Below are 19,801 nucleotides of genomic sequence, written 5' to 3'. Positions count from 1 at the left end.
TATATCCATGGGGAGTTCTCCAGCCTCCACATGGAGACTTGGGATAGGTGATGTACAAAACGCGCCGAGATAGAGACGCAGGGCAGCATTTTGTATTGGTTCCAGTATTTTTAGATACGACTTCCTTGCTGCTCCATATATTATGGATCCGTAGTCTAGCTTGGATCGAATTAGACTCCGATAAAGCAGCAGCAAGGTATCTCTGTCAGCTCCCCAGTCCGTATGGCTGAGTACTCTTAGTATGTTTAATTTCTTTTGGCATTTCTTCTTAAGTTCCTTAATGTGGGGGAGAAAATTAAATTTGGAATCTAAGGTGAGGCCTAAATATTTTGTAGTTTTCACGACAGGGATCTTCTTTTTGTGTATAAATAGTTCAGTGTCTGGGTGGAGTTCCCTTACATTACAAAAATGCATACTAACTGTTTTGGAGTCTGAGAATTTGAAACCATTATAGTTTGCCCAACCCTGAATTTTGTTTAAACATAACTGTAATTTTCTTTCTAAGGTGTTCATGTTTTTCCCATAAGTAAAAATGACAAAGTCATCAACATACAAAGAGCACTCTATGCCAGGGGACAGCGCATTTATGATGCTATTTATTTTAATGTTGAACAGGGTGACTGACAGAATGCTGCCCTGGGGTACACCCATTTCCTGGTCATGAGTGTCAGAAGCGGAGTTGCCCACTCGAACCTGAAATTTTCGATCTTTCAGGAATTCCTCCACAAAACGGGGGAGGTGTCCCTTAAGCCACATAAGCGCCAGGTCACGTAGAATGCCATGTTTCCAGGTTGTGTCATAAGCCTTTTCTATATCGTAGAATACAGCTACTAGATGTTCTCTTCTGAGTAATGCATTTCTAATATAAGCTTCCAGCCTTACCAGGTGGTCAGTTGTTGTCCGCCCCTGCCGGAATCCGCACTGGTAGTTTGAGATCACTTAATTCCTTTCCAGGTACCAGACCAGCCTACTGTTAATCATTCTTTCCATGGTTTTAAGATGCAGCTTGTTAGTGCTATTGGTCGATAGTTAGCTGGGTCAGAGCCGTCTCTTCCCGGTTTAGGTAAAGGTATAACTGTGGCTTTCCTCCAGCTGTTTGGGAAAGCGCCTGTTTGCCACACACAGTTATAGACCCCTAGCAGGACGGGAAGGTGCTTGAGGAACTGGTAATGGATTTCGTCTTCTCCAGGCGCTGTGTCATGTGACTTGTCCAGCGATTCCCTCAGTTCCTCAAGCGAGAACGGTTTGTTGTAGTCTTGATTGTTCTCTGACCTGAAATCAATGGGGTGTCTTTCCTCCCTGGTTTTGACTGGCGTGTAGTGTGCAGTGGATGATTTTTCTGCTATTGAGGATGCAAGGTAGTCAGCTATTTCTCTGGGGGACGTGACAGTTCGTGCTTGGTTTTTCAAATGCCCTATTGCATTCGATTCTTTCCCTTTGATTCGCCTTACTGCCTTCCAAGCCGCTCTATCAGAAGTTTTGGCATCCAGACTGCCGACAAAACTTCTCCAGGAATTCCTTTTGGCTGACCGTATGGTTTGTCTAGCCTTTGCTCTAGCTATCCTGAATAGCTTTAGGTTTTCCTGGGAAGGATTCTTTATAAATGCAGCCAGTCGTTTTTTCCTATCGCCAATAGCACTTTTGCAAGCTGTATCAAACCATGGTTTGCTAGGCCGTTTTGGATTTGCAGAGGTTAGGGGTACAACTTTCCTGGCTATACTTAGTAGCTTGCTAGCAAAGGTATCAGCTGGGTTCTGTTCATGGAGGATATTTTCTGTGATATCCTCGGAGCATCTTTTTTGGAATTGTTCCCAATCGGCCTTATTCAGTTTCCACCGCTGAGGTCGTCCCAATGAAGGGAGATTGTTAGTAATGATGATTGGGAAGTGATCACTTCCCCGTAGATCATTGCTAACGGACCATTTAAAATCGTCCAGAAGTCCGGGGACGCATACGGTGAGGTCAATGCATGTGAGTGATCCAGTTCCTGGGTGCAAGTAGGTCGGTGATGCATCATTAAGTATGCATAAATCATGTTGGAGGAAGATATCCTCCAGCATACGACCTCTTGTGTCGGTATTGTTGGATCCCCACATGGTGTTATGGGCGTTGAAATCCCCAAGAATTAAATAAGGCCGGGGGAGTTGTTGCAATAGGTCCTCTATGTCTGTTGGGTTTAATGGAGCGCCTGGTGGTAGATACAGGCTGCAGCAAGTGATAACCTTGTGAAGGGTTATCCTAGCTGCTACGGCCTGTAGTGTGGTCTGTAGTTCTACCCTCTCATGGGGGATGCTATCCTTCACAAGGATACAGACTCCATCTGATGCTCTCTCTGCATCCTCAACATTCTTGCTGTAAGCACGGTAGTTTCGGAAGCTGATGCAATCTTTCAGAAATGTTTCATGTAAGCAGACAGCTGCAGGAGTCTCAGAGTCCATCTGTAGCTGCATTTCCTCGTAATTGGCCTTGAGGCCTCTGCAGTTCCACTGTACAATTCTGGAATCCATGGCTTATTCTAGATGACCTACTTGGAGCTATTTGGCCTTGGGAGGCCCCCGGAGGGGTTTCCCTTTTATTTCAGTGACCTTAGTATTTTTATTCTTGGGTTTGGATGGAGAGGAGGACAACCCCCTTTTGGGGGAAGTCTTTCTCTCTGGAGAGGGGAGATCCCTCTGGTTAGAGCGGAGGTTATTTCCTCCTCTCTCACCTCGGGCATCCTCTCCGCTTTGATTTCTCCCCTTAGGGAGTTGGTCAACCTCTAATTTGGTAGAGGTTGGGGTGTCTGGCTGGGTTCTCTGAGGAGAACCTGTGTCAGGCATGATGTCTCCGGGTTCTCCCGGAGTATTGGTTTTGACATGCTGCTCAGTCTCCATGCTCTCATCAGCGAGCACAGAGAACCTGTTCTTTAGCATGACAACAGGGCTTTCTTGTTTCTTCAGAGGTGTGTTCTTTGGCGGTGTTTTCTTCTGAGTTGGAGGAGGAGGAGGGGGTGGTGGGGTCAATGTGTCCGTCTGTGTGGCTATGGATCTTCCTTTCTTAGCAACAGCCTGGGCGTAGGTCTTTGTCAAGCCGAATTGGCCCTTGGGTCGGGCCAGTACAGCCGATTTCGCCTGGCTGAAGGTACATCCATTTCTTGCCTTGTACTCCTGCACGGCAACCTCCTGTTTCTACACAGGGCAGTCCTTGGAGTAGGCTGAGTGGCCAGCTTGACAGTTTGGGCATTTGAACTGGGCTGTGCAGCCCTTGTCCTCATGACCCTCTTCCGCACATCTGGCACACACAGTGTTCCTCTTGCAGGCTGCCGCGCCGTGTCCATAACCCTGGCACTTGAAGTACCTCATGGGGTTAGGTATGTAGGGCCTCACTGGAACTCGTAGGTATCCTGCCTTCACATACTCTGGCGGTGTCCTAGTTCCGAATGTGAGGATTATAGTGGCGGTTTTGACCTCCTCACCATCCCTGCGCCTGGTAATGCGTCGGGCATGGGTGACTCCTTCAATGCCCTCCACTATTTCCTTCTCGGAACATTCCAGTAGGTCCCTAGAGCTGATTACACCTCTACTGGTGTTCAGACTCTTGTGTGGCATGAATTCCACTTGGAGATCACAGAGTCTTCTGCATCTTAAAAGCCCATCAGAGTGTATCTTGCCATCTACTTCTACAAGAAGTTCCATTGATTTGTGCAGCTTAGACACACTCTTGGGCTCTCCCACTACTGACTTGAGTCCCTTATAAATAAGGAAAGGGCTCAGCTTTGTCAGACTTTTCCCCTCCTCTGTGCACCTGACCACCAAAAATGATGGCCAGGTAGTACAGCTTTTTGTGGCCTCCTCCTTTTTTGCCTCAATGCGGCGTCTCTTGCCCAGACTTAAATCTGGGGCAAGTAGTTTGTTGGTTTTTTTTTTTGTCCATGTATATTCTTGTTAATTTGGCACCTGTGCTCCCCACCCGCCATCGAGTCCAACAAGGGGACGGGCCATTCGGGAGTCCAGAATGAGCCCGCCAGGGCTACACAGGTGCTATACTCAGTCAGCTGCTGCATCGGACATGTGTCCGATACAGCAGCTCCCTGATTGACCCTCCAGCCACCGCCCTCCAGCATAGGTCGACGACCTATGCTGGTAGCTCGGCATGACCAGCCGGTTGACCCAGGGCGGGCCATCTGGGCCTCAGGTCTACGTAACTTGGAGCCAAAGTATTGTGTTGTGGTGGTTTATCCTCAGATAGCCACCACTCAAACACCAGGATCTCTTTATCCCCCCTTACCCGTCGCAGTCCACGGCAAACGGACTGGTCTAGGACGTACTAAGAATTTAAAGTTAAGGAGACAGTGTGATGATCAATGAAGGCAGACTTAGGAAAAGAGGAGGCAGACACAATGATAGAAAAGAAGTAGGGCACTTTTGAGCTCCAAAAGTGCTAAGGAAAGAGGAGCGCAGTTTAACGTCATGTCTCGGGACGAATAAGCAATAAATAGGCTCAGATTTGTTTTCCTCCAACCCAATCTGCATAGTTAATGATGAATGAATCAGTCAGAGAGCTGGGGATTACATGGTGATGTAAACATGTAACAGAGTGAGTCTGGTGTGAGCGTATCATTTGTTTCTATAGTTAAAATATATTTGTAATACACAAACTGTGCGACACATTTCCTGGTGAAGAATAAAGATTAGGTCTATTGAGTTCATGTCCAAGCTAGAACTTATTTATTTCCCCAGGCCATTGAAGCCACACAAAAAATGAATGTCAAGCCGCACACCAAATTTTTTTCCAGCAAATCCAAAAGGTAAAAGTTCAGTCCATTATCGCGCCACAACATTGGTTAATGTCTAATCCAACTAACAAATTATGACATTGTTTATATTTTCAGGCTCAACCCGCTTCTTGTCCAAGTGTAGCCAAAGGAGGGGGGGGCGGCAAGGGTTGGGTTGAAAACTATATTCACAAAGTCCATGAGGATAGGCAAATAAAAAAAGGGGGGGGGGTAGAGGTTAAAACCCCTTACCTCAATTAAAAAAAAAAACAGCTAATTACCTGTAAATCAAAACTACAATCACAAAATTCTATGAGCCAAAGGTGGTGGGGGGGGGGGGGGTAGAGGTTCAACTCCAAAGTCCATGGGCGGGGGATGTTCAACTTTCCCTCTATTAGTAACGACAGTTAACACATGAGAGACGCAATGATAGGTTAATGAAAGGTTTCAAACTATCAGATCTGTAGGATCCATTCATCGAGTAAATCTACCAGAATTGAAGTCACAGCTAAACAAAAAATACAACCAACTTTCCGTGGACATAGTCTGGGGTAGGGGCTTGCCCCAAATCAAACATTTCACACTAAAGTACATTTATCATTCCGATTAAGCTTGTACAAAACTAGCACTATAAAATTAAACTGTTTCCGTTAGGCGCTCTTTAAAGTCTACTAAGGAAAGCATTTACAGATGTAAGTTTAGATGTATGTTTAGATGTATGTTTAGATGTATGTTTAGATGTATGTTTAGATGTATGTTTACATGTATGTTTAGATGTATGTTTAGATGTATGTTTACATGTATGTTCAGTTGTATGTTCAGATGTATGTTTAGATGTATGTTTAGATGTATGTTTAGATGTATGTTCAGTTGTATGTTCAGTTGTATGTTTAGATGTATGTTTAGATGTATGTTTAGATGTATGTTTAGATGTATGTTCAGTTGTATGTTCAGATGTATGTTTAGATGTATGTTTAAATGTATGTTTAGATGTATGTTTAGATGTATGTTTAGATGTATGTTTAGATGGTTCAGTTGTATGTTTAGATGTATGTTTAGATGTATGTTTAGATGTATGTTTAGATGTATGTTTAGATGGTTCAGTTGTATGTTTAGATGTATGTTTAGATGTATGTTTAGATGTATGTTTAGATGTATGTTCAGTTGTATGTTCAGATGTATGTTTAGATGTATGTTTAGATGTATGTTTAAATGTATGTTCAGATGTATGTTTAGATGTATGTTCAGATGTATGTTTAGATGTATGTTCAGTTGTATGTTTAGATGTATGTTTAAATGTATGTTCAGATGTATGTTCAGATGTATGTTTAAATGTATGTTTAGATGTATGTTCAGATGTATGTTCAGATGTATGTTTAGATGTATGTTCAGATGTATGTTCAGATGTATGTTCAGATGTATGTTTAAATGTATGTTCAGATGTATGTTTAGATGTATGTTTAAATGTATGTTCAGATGTATGTTTAGATGTATGTTTAGATGTATGTTCAGATGTATGTTTAGATGTATGTTTAGATGTATGTTTAGATGTATGTTTAGATGTATGTTTAGATGTATGTTTAAATGTATGTTCAGATGTATGTTCAGATGTATGTTTAAATGTATGTTTAGATGTATGTTCAGATGTATGTTCAGATGTATGTTTAGATGTATGTTTAGATGTATGTTCAGATGTATGTTTAGATGTATGTTCAGTTGTATGTTTAGATGTATGTTTAAATGTATGTTCAGATGTATGTTCAGATGTATGTTTAGATGTATGTTCAGTTGTATGTTCAGATGTATAATTAGATGTATGTTTAGATGTATGTTTAGATGTATGTTTAGATGTATGTTCAGATGTATGTTCAGATGTATGTTTAGATGTATGTTTAGATGTATGTTCAGATGTATGTTTAGATGTATGTTTAGATGTATGTTCAGATGTATGTTCAGATGTATGTTCAGATGTATGTTTAAATGTATGTTCAGATGTATGTTTAGATGTATGTTTAAATGTATGTTCAGATGTATGTTTAGATGTATGTTTAGATGTATGTTTAAATGTATGTTTAGATGTATGTTTAGATGTATGTTCAAATGTATGTTTAAATGTATGTTTAGATGTATGTTTAGATGTATGTTCAGATGTATGTTTAGATGTATGTTTAAATGTATGTTCACATGTATGTTTAGATGTATGTTTAGATGTATGTTTAAATGTATGTTCAGATGTATGTTTAGATGTATGTTTAGATGTATGTTCAGATGTATGTTTAGATGTATGTTTAAATGTATGTTCAGATGTATGTTTAGATGTATGTTTAAATGTATGTTCAGATGTATGTTTAGATGTATGTTTAGATGTATGTTCAGATGTATGTTTAGATGTATGTTTAAATGTATGTTTAGATGTATGTTTAAATGTATGTTTAGATGTATATTTAGATGTATGTTTAGATGTATGTTCAGATGTTTTAGATGTATGTTTAGATGTATGTTTAAATGTATGTTTAGAAGTATGTTCAGATGTATGTTTAGATGTATGTTTAGATGTATGTTTAGATGTATGTTTAGATGTATGTTTAGATGTATGATTAGATGTATGTTCAGATGTATGTTTAGATGGTTCAGTTATATGTTCAGATGTATGTTTAAATGTATGTTTAGATGTATGTTTAAATGTATGTTTAGATGTATGTTTAGATGTATGTTCAGATGTATGTTTAGATGTATGTTTAAATGTATGTTCAGATGTATGTTTAGATGTATGTTCAGATGTATGTTTAGATGTATGTTTAAATCTATGTTCAGATGTATGTTCAGATGTATGTCTAGATGTATGTTTAGATGTATGTTTAGATGTATGTTTAGATGTATGTTTAAATGTATGTTTAGATGTATGTTTAAATGTATGTTTAGATGTATGTTTAGATGTATGTTTAGATGTATGTTTAGATGTATGTTTAGATGTATGTTTAGATGTATGTTTAGATGTATGTTCAGATGTTTTAGATGTATGTTTAGATGTATGTTTAGATGTATGTTTAGATGTATGTTTAAATGTATGTTCAGATGTATGTTTAAATGTATGTTTAGATGTATGTTCAGATGTATGTTTAGATGTATGTTTAGATGTATGTTTAGATGTATGTTTAGATGTATGTTTAGATGTATGTTTAGATGTATGTTTAAATGTATGTTTAGATGTATGTTTAGATGTATGTTCAGATGTATGTTCAGATGTATGTTCAGATGTATGTTTAAATGTATGTTTAGATGTATGTTTAGATGCATGTTCAGATGTATGTTCAGATGTATGTTCAGATGTATGTTTAGATGGTTAGTATGTTCAGATGTATGTAATAACCAATGAGAACATGTCAGAATCGACACTCATTGTAACGACAATCAATAAAGGGAGGTAATGGGCTCACTCTGGACCTAATATGATGCATCAGAAAGAACGTTAGTTTTCATTGCGAAGATTTGAGGTGGGGGTGACACCCTGAACGTACCTTACCTGCCAACAGCACTGACGCCACTGCTACCACATAGTGTGTAGATAGAGTCATAGTACACTACCACATAGTGTGTAGATAGAGTCATAGTACACTACCACATAGTGTGTAGATAGAGTCATAGTACACTACCACATAGTGTGTAGATAGAGTCATAGTACACTACCACATATTTGTGTAGATAGAGTCATAGTACACTACCACATAGTGTGTAGATAGAGTCATAGTACACTACCACATAGTGTGTAGATAGAGTCATAGTACACTACCACATAGTGTGTAGATAGAGTCATAGTACACTACCATATATTGATATATAGGTGTACTAAAAATACATATATAGCTTTTATCTATCGCTACTTTCATGCTTATAGCAGGCTCAGAGCGTTACGGTCCAATCTCATTAATGGACCAGTGGGGGGAGTGGAATATCTGGGAGAAGGTTTTCCGTGCTGCCTTTAGCACTCAGTAAACACAACTCTGCCCGAGTCGGGTGTCGAGCCCCCTTCATAGGTAGCTAATTCAAGCCAAGTTTAAGCGTACTTAGCCTCTTGACCACTCCTACCACATAGTGTGTAGGTAGAGACATAGTACACTACCACATAGTGTGTAGGTAGAGACAATGTGTACTGCAATACTTTTTGTTCTCTTTTATTTGACAGAAAGCTCCTGGAGAAAAGAGATTCTATTGGTATGTATATCGATTCTTTGATAAACAAATGTGTTATTTTTACAAGTACTTCTACCAAGCACTGTAATACCTTACAATAAATGACTACTAATTAGTCAGTACAATAAATCAATGCCAATTAGTACTGGATAATTAGTCATTAGGATAAATTGGTTGTTTCTAAAATATACGTGTTTTTTGTTTGTTTGTTTTCTTTTTTTTATTTTCTTCTAATCCTAGATAAGAAAAAAGACGAGTCAGTGGATACATTTGACCTACCCTGGGACCCACACGATACCAAATATGACACTGACCTATGGGATGATAGCCTGTTTGAAGACCCCAGCATCCGCGCTTACATGTACGCTGATATTGTTGCTATGGCATCGGGGACGTACATACACGTGCAAGACAATCCCGTGGACAAAAATGAAACAATCATCGAGGAGGAGACGAGAGAAGCAGAAGAGGAGGCTAACACTTAGACGAGGGCAGATCTGGTGAGGAGGATACGACTGAAGCAGAAGAGGAGGCTAACACTTAGATGAAGGCAGATCTGGTGAGGAGGATTCGAGAGAAGCAGAAGAGGAGGCTAACACTTAGATAAGGGCAGAATTGCGCCGGAGGAAACATTTTAATTAATTGCTAAATGAATAGCTAATAATTAGTGCATTGAAGAAGAGAAGACACTTGCGTTTTTAAATTGGTTTTTAATTAAATGAATTTAAAATTTTAAACTGTTGACTAATTAATTCAATTATTGGTCAAAACAAAGAATGCCGTTCAGTAGTTTTGATCATTTCAAGTTCCAGCTCCATAAGTCTGCCTTGGTTAATTAAGAATACCTTATATAGACTGAACACAGATCGAAGGTCAGGCGGCTTACGTGGCTATTACATAGAGCTGTGGGTTTGACCTATATATAGACTGAACACAGAGCGAAGGTCAGGCGGCTTACGTGGCTATTACATAGAGCTGTGGCTTTGACCTCATTTACTTCAACACGAGGACAAAGTCACACATTTCAGCATTGGGATTCAAACTCTGGGTCATTTGGTTCTTCATTAGAGATGCAAACATTAGAACATTTAAGAAAAAATCTGTCCATTTAAAAACATCTATAAGTTGTTTTAGTTTTTCCTTAAGACTATGCAAAAACTTGAGACTATAAATACGCTATTAAAAATGACAGTTAATTTTGTTTATCGATAATAAACATTTAGAATAAAGGCACAGTAACAAATGATACACTAGACTTCACTTGAGTAGAGTGAACAATGAAAAATCGTTGAGACTATTTATTCGTTTATGAGTAGAGTGTCACAACAGTGTCTTTATAGTTCTTGTATTGTCTTTGTAGTTCTTGTATTGTCTTTGTGGTTCTTGTAGTGTTTGTGTGGTTCGTGTATTGTTTGTATGGTTCTTATATTATCTGTGTGATTCTTATATTATCTGTTTGGTTCTTGTATTGTCTGTATGGTTCTAGTATTGTCTGTTTAGTTCTTGTATTGTCTGTATAGTTCTTACATGTACACCTAAGACTTGATCTCTGTTTCCTCAGTCCTGGTAGATTTGGTTGAAGTTGAAATCAGCTGTTTCGTGTGTTGATTGCTACCACAACGACATAGATAGCTCTGATATTTCACTTTGTATCTCTGGCTAAATATCCCATAGAGAATTGGGTTAGCGGCGGAATTAATGTGAGTTAAAATCATGGCGAACACAAAAAATTCCCAGCTTCTTATGTCTTTGGAATTTTCCGATGTGAATGTTTGATAAAAAAATTGAAATTGAATTGGTGAGTAACTAAGAAAGTAGAGACCTACACTGGCCACTAACATTTTGACCACACTACGACGTGTTTTGATAGTCTCTCTTAGAGACCACTTCTTGAGTTTAGAGGCGGACTCCGAGTCCCACAATTTCTTGCTGCTGGAAAATAAGCGTCGACTGATCATTGAATACATTGTTACTTGAGTCATCAGAGGAAGGAAATAAAAAAGAATGGACTCTAAACATTTATAAATAAAGAACGTTCGGTTGCGATGTGTTCCTGGAAAGACAATCTGGCAAGTATCATAGCCGTTCAGTGTGGGAATTACTGTGTTAAATAAAAGCACTGGCAAACCACATAAGCCAGAGATAAACCAGATCAAAGTCACAATTGGTAGAAGATTTCTTTTGATGAAAACATCATAGACTTTGAATGGAAAGAGTATTCCGCAAAATCTAAAAAAAAAAAAAGCTTATGCATAAAACAAATTAAATATGAACATTTAATTATAATAATAAGGCTTGTCTTAGAGTCCGAAGATTAATGAGGAATGCATTATTTCCCATGGCTACGCAGCCCCAGCTGTGCCACATCCAGGGCAAGCATCACCATTGTCCTCCGGTGGTCGGTTAAGATTTTCTTCGCCTTCTGCGTCTGTCCTTGGCAGCGGATTTTTTTTTTTTTAGTCTCAAATGTGTATCCTGCGAACATTTTATAACAAATACTATAATCACAGACCTAAATATATTATATCTAGACTGGAAAACGGAAACAAATTTTATCCGCGATTGATCAAGTCACAGACCTATATATAGATTGTTATGTATTTATCACAGAACCATACTACTACCAGGTAACCGAATCTCGCTCGCAGGAATAATTAAGGAAAAATATTTACCCGAACTTATTTTAGAAACTTTTTTTTTTAAGACTACCAATCCGAAGTGTTGCTTTAGTGTTCTTTTAGTTCTAAATGGCATTGTACATGACATAGGCCTACATGGCGATTCGAATAGAAAGTTTCACAGTAGTCTCGAAAAACAAAGTTCACATTGAATCTTTTGCGTTAAACTATTGGCCTATTATTGGATTGGTAGAAAGTCTTTGCAGTGTAACTTCTCAAATGGTTACGTTCAGACATTGAATATTGCAATTATTATATTAAATACCAGGTGACCGAGCCTCTCTCGGATGAATAATTTGTTAAGGAAGACTATATACCCGAAGTCATTTTGGGAATATCTTTGCAATTACGAAAATGAACGATCGGGTAAAGACTATCAATCTGAAGAGTTGATTTTTCGTTCTGTCAGTTCTCAATGTAATTGTACATGGCGATTAGAATAGAAAGTCTCTTAAGCCCCCCCCCCCCAATAGTATCGAAAATCACAGCTCACGTCGTATCGTTTTACATTGCATCTTTTGCGTAAAACTATTGGGCTATTATAGGCTTGGAAGAAAGTCTTTGCAGTGTAACTTCTCAAATGGTTACGTTCAGGCATTTAATATTGCAATTAGTATGTTGTAAAATGTTTTACATGTTTCGGATGTTCCTTCAGAGTTGAAGATAGTTTACTTTCTAGTCCAAACCTCTCGCAGGACGACGGGGGATGGGAGCTGGCAGGGTTTGAACCCTGGACCATCGATAAATTCAAACGAGAGTCCAGCGCGCAAACCGCACGACCAGGAAGCCATATTCATTAGAACATGACCCACAGACAGACTGACAGACAAAACGTACAAAAAATGCGATTTCCGAAGGTCTAGATCAATACTGCAATGCTATAATATACTAAAAACAATCTTATTTTTACATTTAATGTTGCATTCAGTCTAACGATAGATTATCTAGTTTTTTTTTCATAAATCTAATTACATCTAAATTATTCCAAAGTTATATTTTAGATCTAGATCTAGTAGATATAGATCTTAAGATCATTTAAATCAAAATGCCAATAGCTCTGTTGTTAACTGTGCTGAGACATGGAAGTAGGCCTACAAGCAATATACCAGTTCTTTCTTCTTTTTTTTTTCAATTACAAATCAATACTGAAATGTTATCTAAAATCGATTGTCTGACATTGGCCTATTGTACATATCCGGTAGATGTCATGCCGTAATGTGTAATATATCTCTTTATCAATAAAAGGCTATTAGTTTGTAACCAGTTTGTTATTAAGTTAACCGCAATGCCTGGTCGTGCGGTTAGCGTGCTGGACTGATTATCTCGACGGTCCCGGGCTCATACCCTGTTCGCTGGCATCCCATTGAAACATTATTACTTTTGACAATCAAAATAAAATCCCGTCTTGAATATTCCTTGCGAATAGGCGGATCCGAAAGAGATCCAACGGGGGCCGCCTCTGGGTTTGTGTGATAACACAATTCTATTCTATATTCCATAAAATGCATTACATTTGCTTATATCTAAAAAAAATTTTGACAAGTTCTTTCGCACTAAACAATAGGGTTTGTTGCTGAACATAAAAATTATATGTGTGTCAGACGCGATAGCCCAATTTTCAGTAAAAGAAATTACAAAAGTCATTTCTCTATAGAAGAAGTTACGAAGGCTATATAAAATACAACCACAGACCTATATATACTACAATAAATATAGGTTTTTGATTGCTAGTTACGATTTATTTAAGTAGGTGCTGTTTTACTATTACATACCAAGTATTAGAGTTTAGAAAAACCCAGGTTTGTTTCTTGTGCAACGCTATCAGCTAACACCTCATATCATCTCTCCATTAGTATATTTAGATCTATAATCTAATTCTAGTCTAGATCTATATATAAAAATCGAATAGATCTAGTAATAGTATAGATTCTATCTTGAGACTAGATTGCCGAGTCTAGCCTATGCTATGCTTATAGTCAGTTTTTATTAGAAAAAAGTCTAGATATTAATAAAGACTATAAAGTTTTTTAATTATTAGATATAGACATAAGACATAGATCTAATAATACTGTAATACGTTTACTATACTCTATACTTAATCTACTAAACTAGAGATCTATCTATAGATCTATCTATAATCTAGTCAATCTAAATCTATACAATATTCATTATAATACTTTTACTTATAATGACTTATTTAATAAGTTAGTACTTAGACTTAGATCTATTATAGTTTATTAATAGATTTACTTTTCAATGCCTAGACCTAATAATAAAATTGCGAATGATGTCTATAATGACTGATTATTTTTATTTCTTTTTATAATATTAGGCCTACTAAATCTAGGTCTAGACTCTACTTAAATCTAGTCTAAAATAATGACTCTAGATGATTGAGAAGTTCACATAGAGGTGTTTTTAATAATACGGCATGTCGGCTGAAAGTATATAAAGTGCTTTTTTTGTAAAAATAAAAAAAGAGGCTCCGGTACTCAGTGATAGATTGCCTAACTTTCAACTAATAATAAATTAACAATTAACGTTGAATTACAAGAAAAGTAATCATTTTTCCCGACATTGAAAAAAGGTGCCGGTACCCCGCACCGGTGCGTAACGTCACAAAAATATATGTATCTCAATCTTCTTTCATTTAATTTTTTTTTGTGTGGGGTTATTGCTACTTAATACATTGATACCGGATCGATTTAAATAGGGCCTAAGTATACAAGCAGGATTTCGAGCATTGGATAAATTTATTTTTTAAGTACAAAGTTTAATGGAAGAGGCAATATATTAGTTGTTTGAAGTTTGTAACTTCTTAAATTCAGGCTAAAAATATCGAAGCCTACATTTTTACACTAATTTCTAAACAATTAGAAGAGATGGACTGACTCATAGTGTAGTTTGTGTACATCTGCAAAAACAAACTCAGACTTTCAAAACTATTAAAAGAAAAACTTAGTGATTATTTTTACTGTATAATTCTATTATTATTCCTTTTTAGAAAACAAAAATTTGCCATATGACTTTATCTAACAGAAAAAAAATTAAACTTACGTCTATTTATGCGGTTATTTATAGTTACCTAGTAATATAAAATATATTGAACTAACACGTACATTCATCATAATGCAGCCATGCGATTTTTCGTTTATAAACATAGCATTATTTAGGACCAATATTTTACAAAGGCTGCTTGGAGAAATCAGGTATACCCATTAGGAGAAAAACGACCCCTTTACTCAAGAAAAATTAAAGAAACTAGAACAGACACAAAATAAACAGTGACATTCATAACAAAATAATATTCAAAATTGATTAGAGTAACACCTTTTTAAGTAATCATTTAAAGTTTAAAATCACTACAATTTTTTTCAACAATTATTTTGTGTATGAAATTGTGTATCGAAAAATGCCGGGTACATGAAATAAGCTAGTCCTAAAAAAACAACACAGAACTTGGGTAAAATACTCATCAAATAAAGTACTGTAAATGTGTAGTTTCACGCGCTAGTTTCAGGTCTTTTCTTTATATAGCCTCTATCGGGTTATATCCCAACTACCCGTATTTTTGTGCAGAATTTTTTTCTCTATCAGGTACACTTAAAATTATAAGCATAATAATGTCAGTTTAATTTAAAAAGAGAACTGAAAAATACAAAGATATATATGGAAAAAAGCTTCCCCAGTGACGCAAAAAGCGTTTTCTTGCATTCTTCACTGCAGAAACGCATTCTCCTGAAATTTCATCATTGAGATTTGGGGCGAAGCCCTGACGCAAAAAGCGTTTTTTTGCATTCTTCTGACATCTACAGCTTATCATTCATCAGTGAGGTTCGACGCCGAAAGCGTTTTCTTGCATTCATCACCGAAGATGCGCATTCTCCTGACCTGAAGCTCATTATTCATCGTATTATAAAGGACCTTTTGAATAATGTTGAAAAATGTTCTAATATAAATTTATAAGCCCTTAATACATTGCAAATAAAACCGATTTGTTCCTTTAAAAGATAAGATACTTCACATATTTCGATTACGGATTTAAGGATCGCCGCCGAAAAAAAATGTATTCGAAAAAAAAAATTCAATAAAATTCAAGTATACATTGTGAGTTATAGTCCCAAATTTATTTAACTAGAAAAAAAATCAGATTGAGTAACTAGGAAAAGATTATCTGGGTTTAGAACTCATCTCAATCGTGACTCTTTTACTGAAAAATTTCGTTTGAATTATAACTTTTCCAAAGCAAAGTCTTTCTTAAAATAATTAAGATAAATTCATGTAAATTACACAAACTCTGTCTGGGAAGAAGAGGGGCGGTAGAGTGAAAACGATTAATCCTCGCTACTTTTTATAATTTCTGCTAATGATTGCATTTGGCATTAAAGAATAGGGGGTGGGGCGACTCGATATAAGAATTTAATTTATAGCAAATATGAATTATATTAGTGACAGATTTTTTAAATTTTGTAATTTCTTAACTAAAATACAAAAAGAAAAAAGTATTGGTTTGTCCGATGGTGGGAAGATGATTGCATGTATCGCCTCTCCCACCTGGTACAACCTTTTTTCATTTTATATTTACTAATCAAAAAATTTGAGATTAGAGTGTGGTGCGACATAATGTACAATGGGTTCACATATCAAAACGTAGTTTATATTATATAGATATTCTACTAATTTTGTTCACATACTATGATTTCTCCATAAAAACAGGACCGCCCCCCCCCCATTCAGAGGGCTAGAGTGGGAAGGGCAGCAGAAGCAATCATTTCCCCCCCCCCCCTCACCGAATAGGCTAAGATACCAGAAGTGTAGCGACATAATATAAATATTATATTGTATTGTTATTCAACTAATTTTGTTCACAAACTATTATTTCTAATTAAAAGTAGGACCGCCCCCCCCCACTAAAGGGTTTAGGTTGGATGGGCAGTAGATGTATTCACCCCCCCCCCACCCCCCAATCGGCTAACAGAGGAGCGACACAATATAAAGATAGGTTAAAATATCAATAACTAGTTTTAATCATATAGATATTTAGTTGATTCTGTTAGCAGGCTGTGATTTCTATAATAAATTGGCCCGCCCCCCCCCCTCAAAAGTTTATGGGGGGGGGGGGGCGGGATAGATGCCATCGCCCCCTCCCGACCCCACCATATCGGCCAACAACACACTAGGGAGGGGGCGAAATAATCTAAAAATAGGTTGAAATATAAATAATTAGTATATATTATTAACAAAAGTAATAAATTCGTATAAAAATTGTGTGAATTCTATACTAAAATTCTTCCGCCCCCCCTTCGCCCTTAAAAACGATAGCTAAAAACGATAGTTAAACGATCGCCCCTACCGCCCCCCCCTCTGGATCCGCCAGTGCATAGAGCAAATTTTGAGTAGAAATATGATTTTTGTTTGGGACAAAGAAATCTCTCTTGAGATCTTCTTGAGCTGTACAGTCCTGCATTTCCGATCATTGCTTTGGCGGCAGCATCTATGATACTTCTCTTGCTGGTTACGGATTCTACTGTCTATTTAGGGATTTTTTTCAGCAGAATGCATAAATAAGCTAAAATTAAAATAGTTTTAGAACAAAAAAATGAACATTTTGCCTACATGACATTATAGGCTCGCTTAGAAATTTAAAATAACAATAACGGAAAGATTTTAATACTTATATAGGTTATGGCTGAAATAAATGAATGCTTTTACTTTTATACTATTCATAACTTCTGTTTAATAAAATATACAGAATTGTCAGTCACATATTTGCGCTTGATACACAGACCTATATATATTATATCTAGAAAACAAAATACAATTCTTATCCGCTTTTGACCCCGACGTAACAGAGGTGCTCCAGTTTAGGCGCCAACTTGCCTTAGCTGACATAGAAGAGAGCACCTGGTTAAATGAGGCCTCAGAACGAGACAGCTGGAGGTCACTCACAAAGGTCGCGGGATACGCATTTGAGACCAAACGAAAATCCGCTGTCGAGGACAGACGCAGACGGCGAAAAGAAAATCTTAATCGACCACCGGCGGACAATAGTAATGCATGTGATTCATGTGGCAAAATATGTAGGTCATACATGGGCCTGAGTAGCCAGATGAAATATTGCATTCTTTATTGATCTTCGGAGTCGAAGAGAAGCCATATATATATTCACTCACATATATGAAACAAAGCCATTTCCTGTTAGTTTCTATTGAGATAATATTTCAAAAATCCTAGATGGAAATAATTCATGTTGATTTAAATCATCTTATGTACATTTAAATAGATTGATTACCTAGATCTTTCTAGATTATGTATCTAAACATTGCAATTACTAATTATCAGACAAGAGTGCTCTTATTTTCTATGTTAAATTACTAGATCTAGATCAGTAGATCTAAATATTAAATTATATGTTACATAGGTTAAAGTAACAACAAAAAACAACTTATCTTTACTTCTTAGAACTACTTTACAGAACAACTACTTGTTTCAGCTTTTTTGAAGTTTTTCACTACATTTTTAGTAATGCTCAAAGATCTCCATGTCCAGTCTAAATATAATATATATAGGTCTATATAATTTAGGTCTATGGTTTTGAAGTAAAAAAAATGATTTCATTAAAAAAAGTCAAGCAAACTACTCCAGCGTAGCCATGGAGGGAGAGGTTGAGTGTACAAACAACAACACCGCCACTAAAAAGAAAAGAAAGGAAAAGTCCCACAATTCCATAAAAATGTTTCCCAAGGGGGGTCTTAAGGTTCAGATTCCCTTCTGGGAAACAAAAAAAAAGCGAATCTGGTGTCACGGAATCACTCAAGAGTAACTGAAACAATGTTTTGAATTTATACCTCACCTCACAAAGGCTTTTTCTTTAGGATCTCCAATGTGTGTCATGTGACATTTGTGAAAGTTATATTTTAATAACAATTAGAAAGAAAATTCTATTTATAACAATTAGAAAGATAATTATAATCTTACCTTTCACTGCATATTACAACAAGGGAAATAACAGAAGAATACAAAGCAACAACTAAGAAGAACCTGTTGACTTTGCAGGCTACTGCCTGGAGTAACCAGCCTTTGTTGAGAAAGAACATGACAATTTCGGGCACTCCAAATGACATGATGATGACATCGGAGACAGCCACGTTGACGATGAGAACATTGGTCACACATTGTCTCATCTTGCTGTTCCTCAGAACTAGGGCTATCGTCAAACAGTTGCCAACGAGACCGACCACAACAATGACAGAAAACAATAATGTCAACAGTACGATAGCAGTTAGAGACGCTACTTGTGGTGTTTTCTCGGATAATAAAGTGAAGTTCGGCGTGATGTTCAATGTAAAGTCTACTTCATAGCTATGGTTCTCTTCAGTCATTGTGACCATTAGTTTTAAAATCTACTTCATAGCTATTGTCCACTTAAGTCATTGTGACCATTAGTTAAAATCTACATTTCCTTGGCCAGAGAGGGTAAGCACAGAAAACAAACTGAGCAACCCACCGAGCTATAGAGATATTGTACACAGCAGGATTTCAACCGAACTAGATCTAATTAGTTTTGTCACCACGGTTAGATCAGAAACACTGGGTAAAGTACAATGAGTTGATTAAACCAATGACCATCTGTTGCAATATGGCGCTGAAAAAGGAAATAGAAAAGGTGGGATTCTATTTTGTGCAAAATTTCTTTGGATTGAAACATTTGGAACCACTTTGAACCAGAACAAGGGAATTTACCCAAGAAATTTAAAAATCCGAATCCAAATGTATTTTAATGTGTGGTAAACACTTTGTAATGCCTTTAATCATCGATCTGTATCGAAATTGGTCAGATATTGTTGACTTCTATTGCTAGTCAGATATTGTTGACTTCTATTGCTAGTCAGATATTGTTGACTTCTATTGCTAGGAGAGTTACAGTTTGTAATTCTTGTTCAGAACTTAGACTTTTAAATCATTGAGTAATTCAATGACATTACTAAAACACAGAGGCGGCCTTAGCAGAGCGCGGGGCCCTTGGCGAGTTTTATATGCGGGGCCCTGAGTCTATAAATACCATACCACATCAAGCTAACGGGTGTATCCGCCTCTAATGTTGTAGGCCTTATTATTGCTACTAAACATAGTACCTTACGTAGGTACTGTACTAATGGCCTTTCACTAATTACATACT

At 37.1% G+C, this 19,801-nt stretch overlaps 2 protein-coding genes across 2 annotated transcripts in view; one reads left to right on the top strand and one right to left on the bottom strand.

The window, feature by feature from the left end:
- Window positions 1–9,681, top strand: part of LOC106052011 (uncharacterized) — a 51,921-nt gene extending 42,240 nt beyond the window's left edge. The window contains exons 9-11 of the mRNA XM_056039943.1: window positions 4,719–4,786; window positions 8,937–8,965; window positions 9,185–9,681. Of these exons, the coding sequence (XP_055895918.1) occupies window positions 4,719–4,786; window positions 8,937–8,965; window positions 9,185–9,429 (342 nt within the window). The 3' untranslated portion in view covers window positions 9,430–9,681. The remainder of the gene's footprint in view (window positions 1–4,718; window positions 4,787–8,936; window positions 8,966–9,184) is intronic.
- Window positions 9,682–9,816: 135 nt separating this feature from the next.
- On the bottom strand, window positions 9,817–19,141 carry LOC106072232 (neuropeptide receptor 15-like). The gene is made up of 2 exons (XM_013232570.2): window positions 18,601–19,141; window positions 9,817–11,173 (listed from the first exon to the last, which is right to left on the bottom strand). The coding sequence occupies exons 1-2, from the start codon at window positions 19,011–19,013 to the stop codon at window positions 10,480–10,482; spliced, it is 1,107 nt and encodes a 368-aa protein (XP_013088024.2). The 5' UTR covers window positions 19,014–19,141; the 3' UTR covers window positions 9,817–10,479.
- Between the last annotated feature and the right edge of the window lie 660 nt (window positions 19,142–19,801).

Source organism: Biomphalaria glabrata, chromosome 1 (genome assembly GCF_947242115.1).
Source record: "Biomphalaria glabrata chromosome 1, xgBioGlab47.1, whole genome shotgun sequence".
Taxonomy (NCBI): Eukaryota; Metazoa; Mollusca; class Gastropoda; family Planorbidae; genus Biomphalaria; species Biomphalaria glabrata.
This window is presented reverse-complemented; position numbering and strand designations above follow the sequence as displayed.

Coding starts and splice junctions, on each gene's coding strand:
- LOC106072232 (XM_013232570.2), bottom strand. CDS start 19,013: ATGGTCACAATGACTGAAGAGAACCATAGCTATGAAGTAGACTTTACA. Junction 11,174..18,600: donor GTTGTAATATGCAGTGAAAG/GTAAGATTATAA, acceptor TTTTTTTTTTAG/ATTTTGCGGAATACTCTTTC.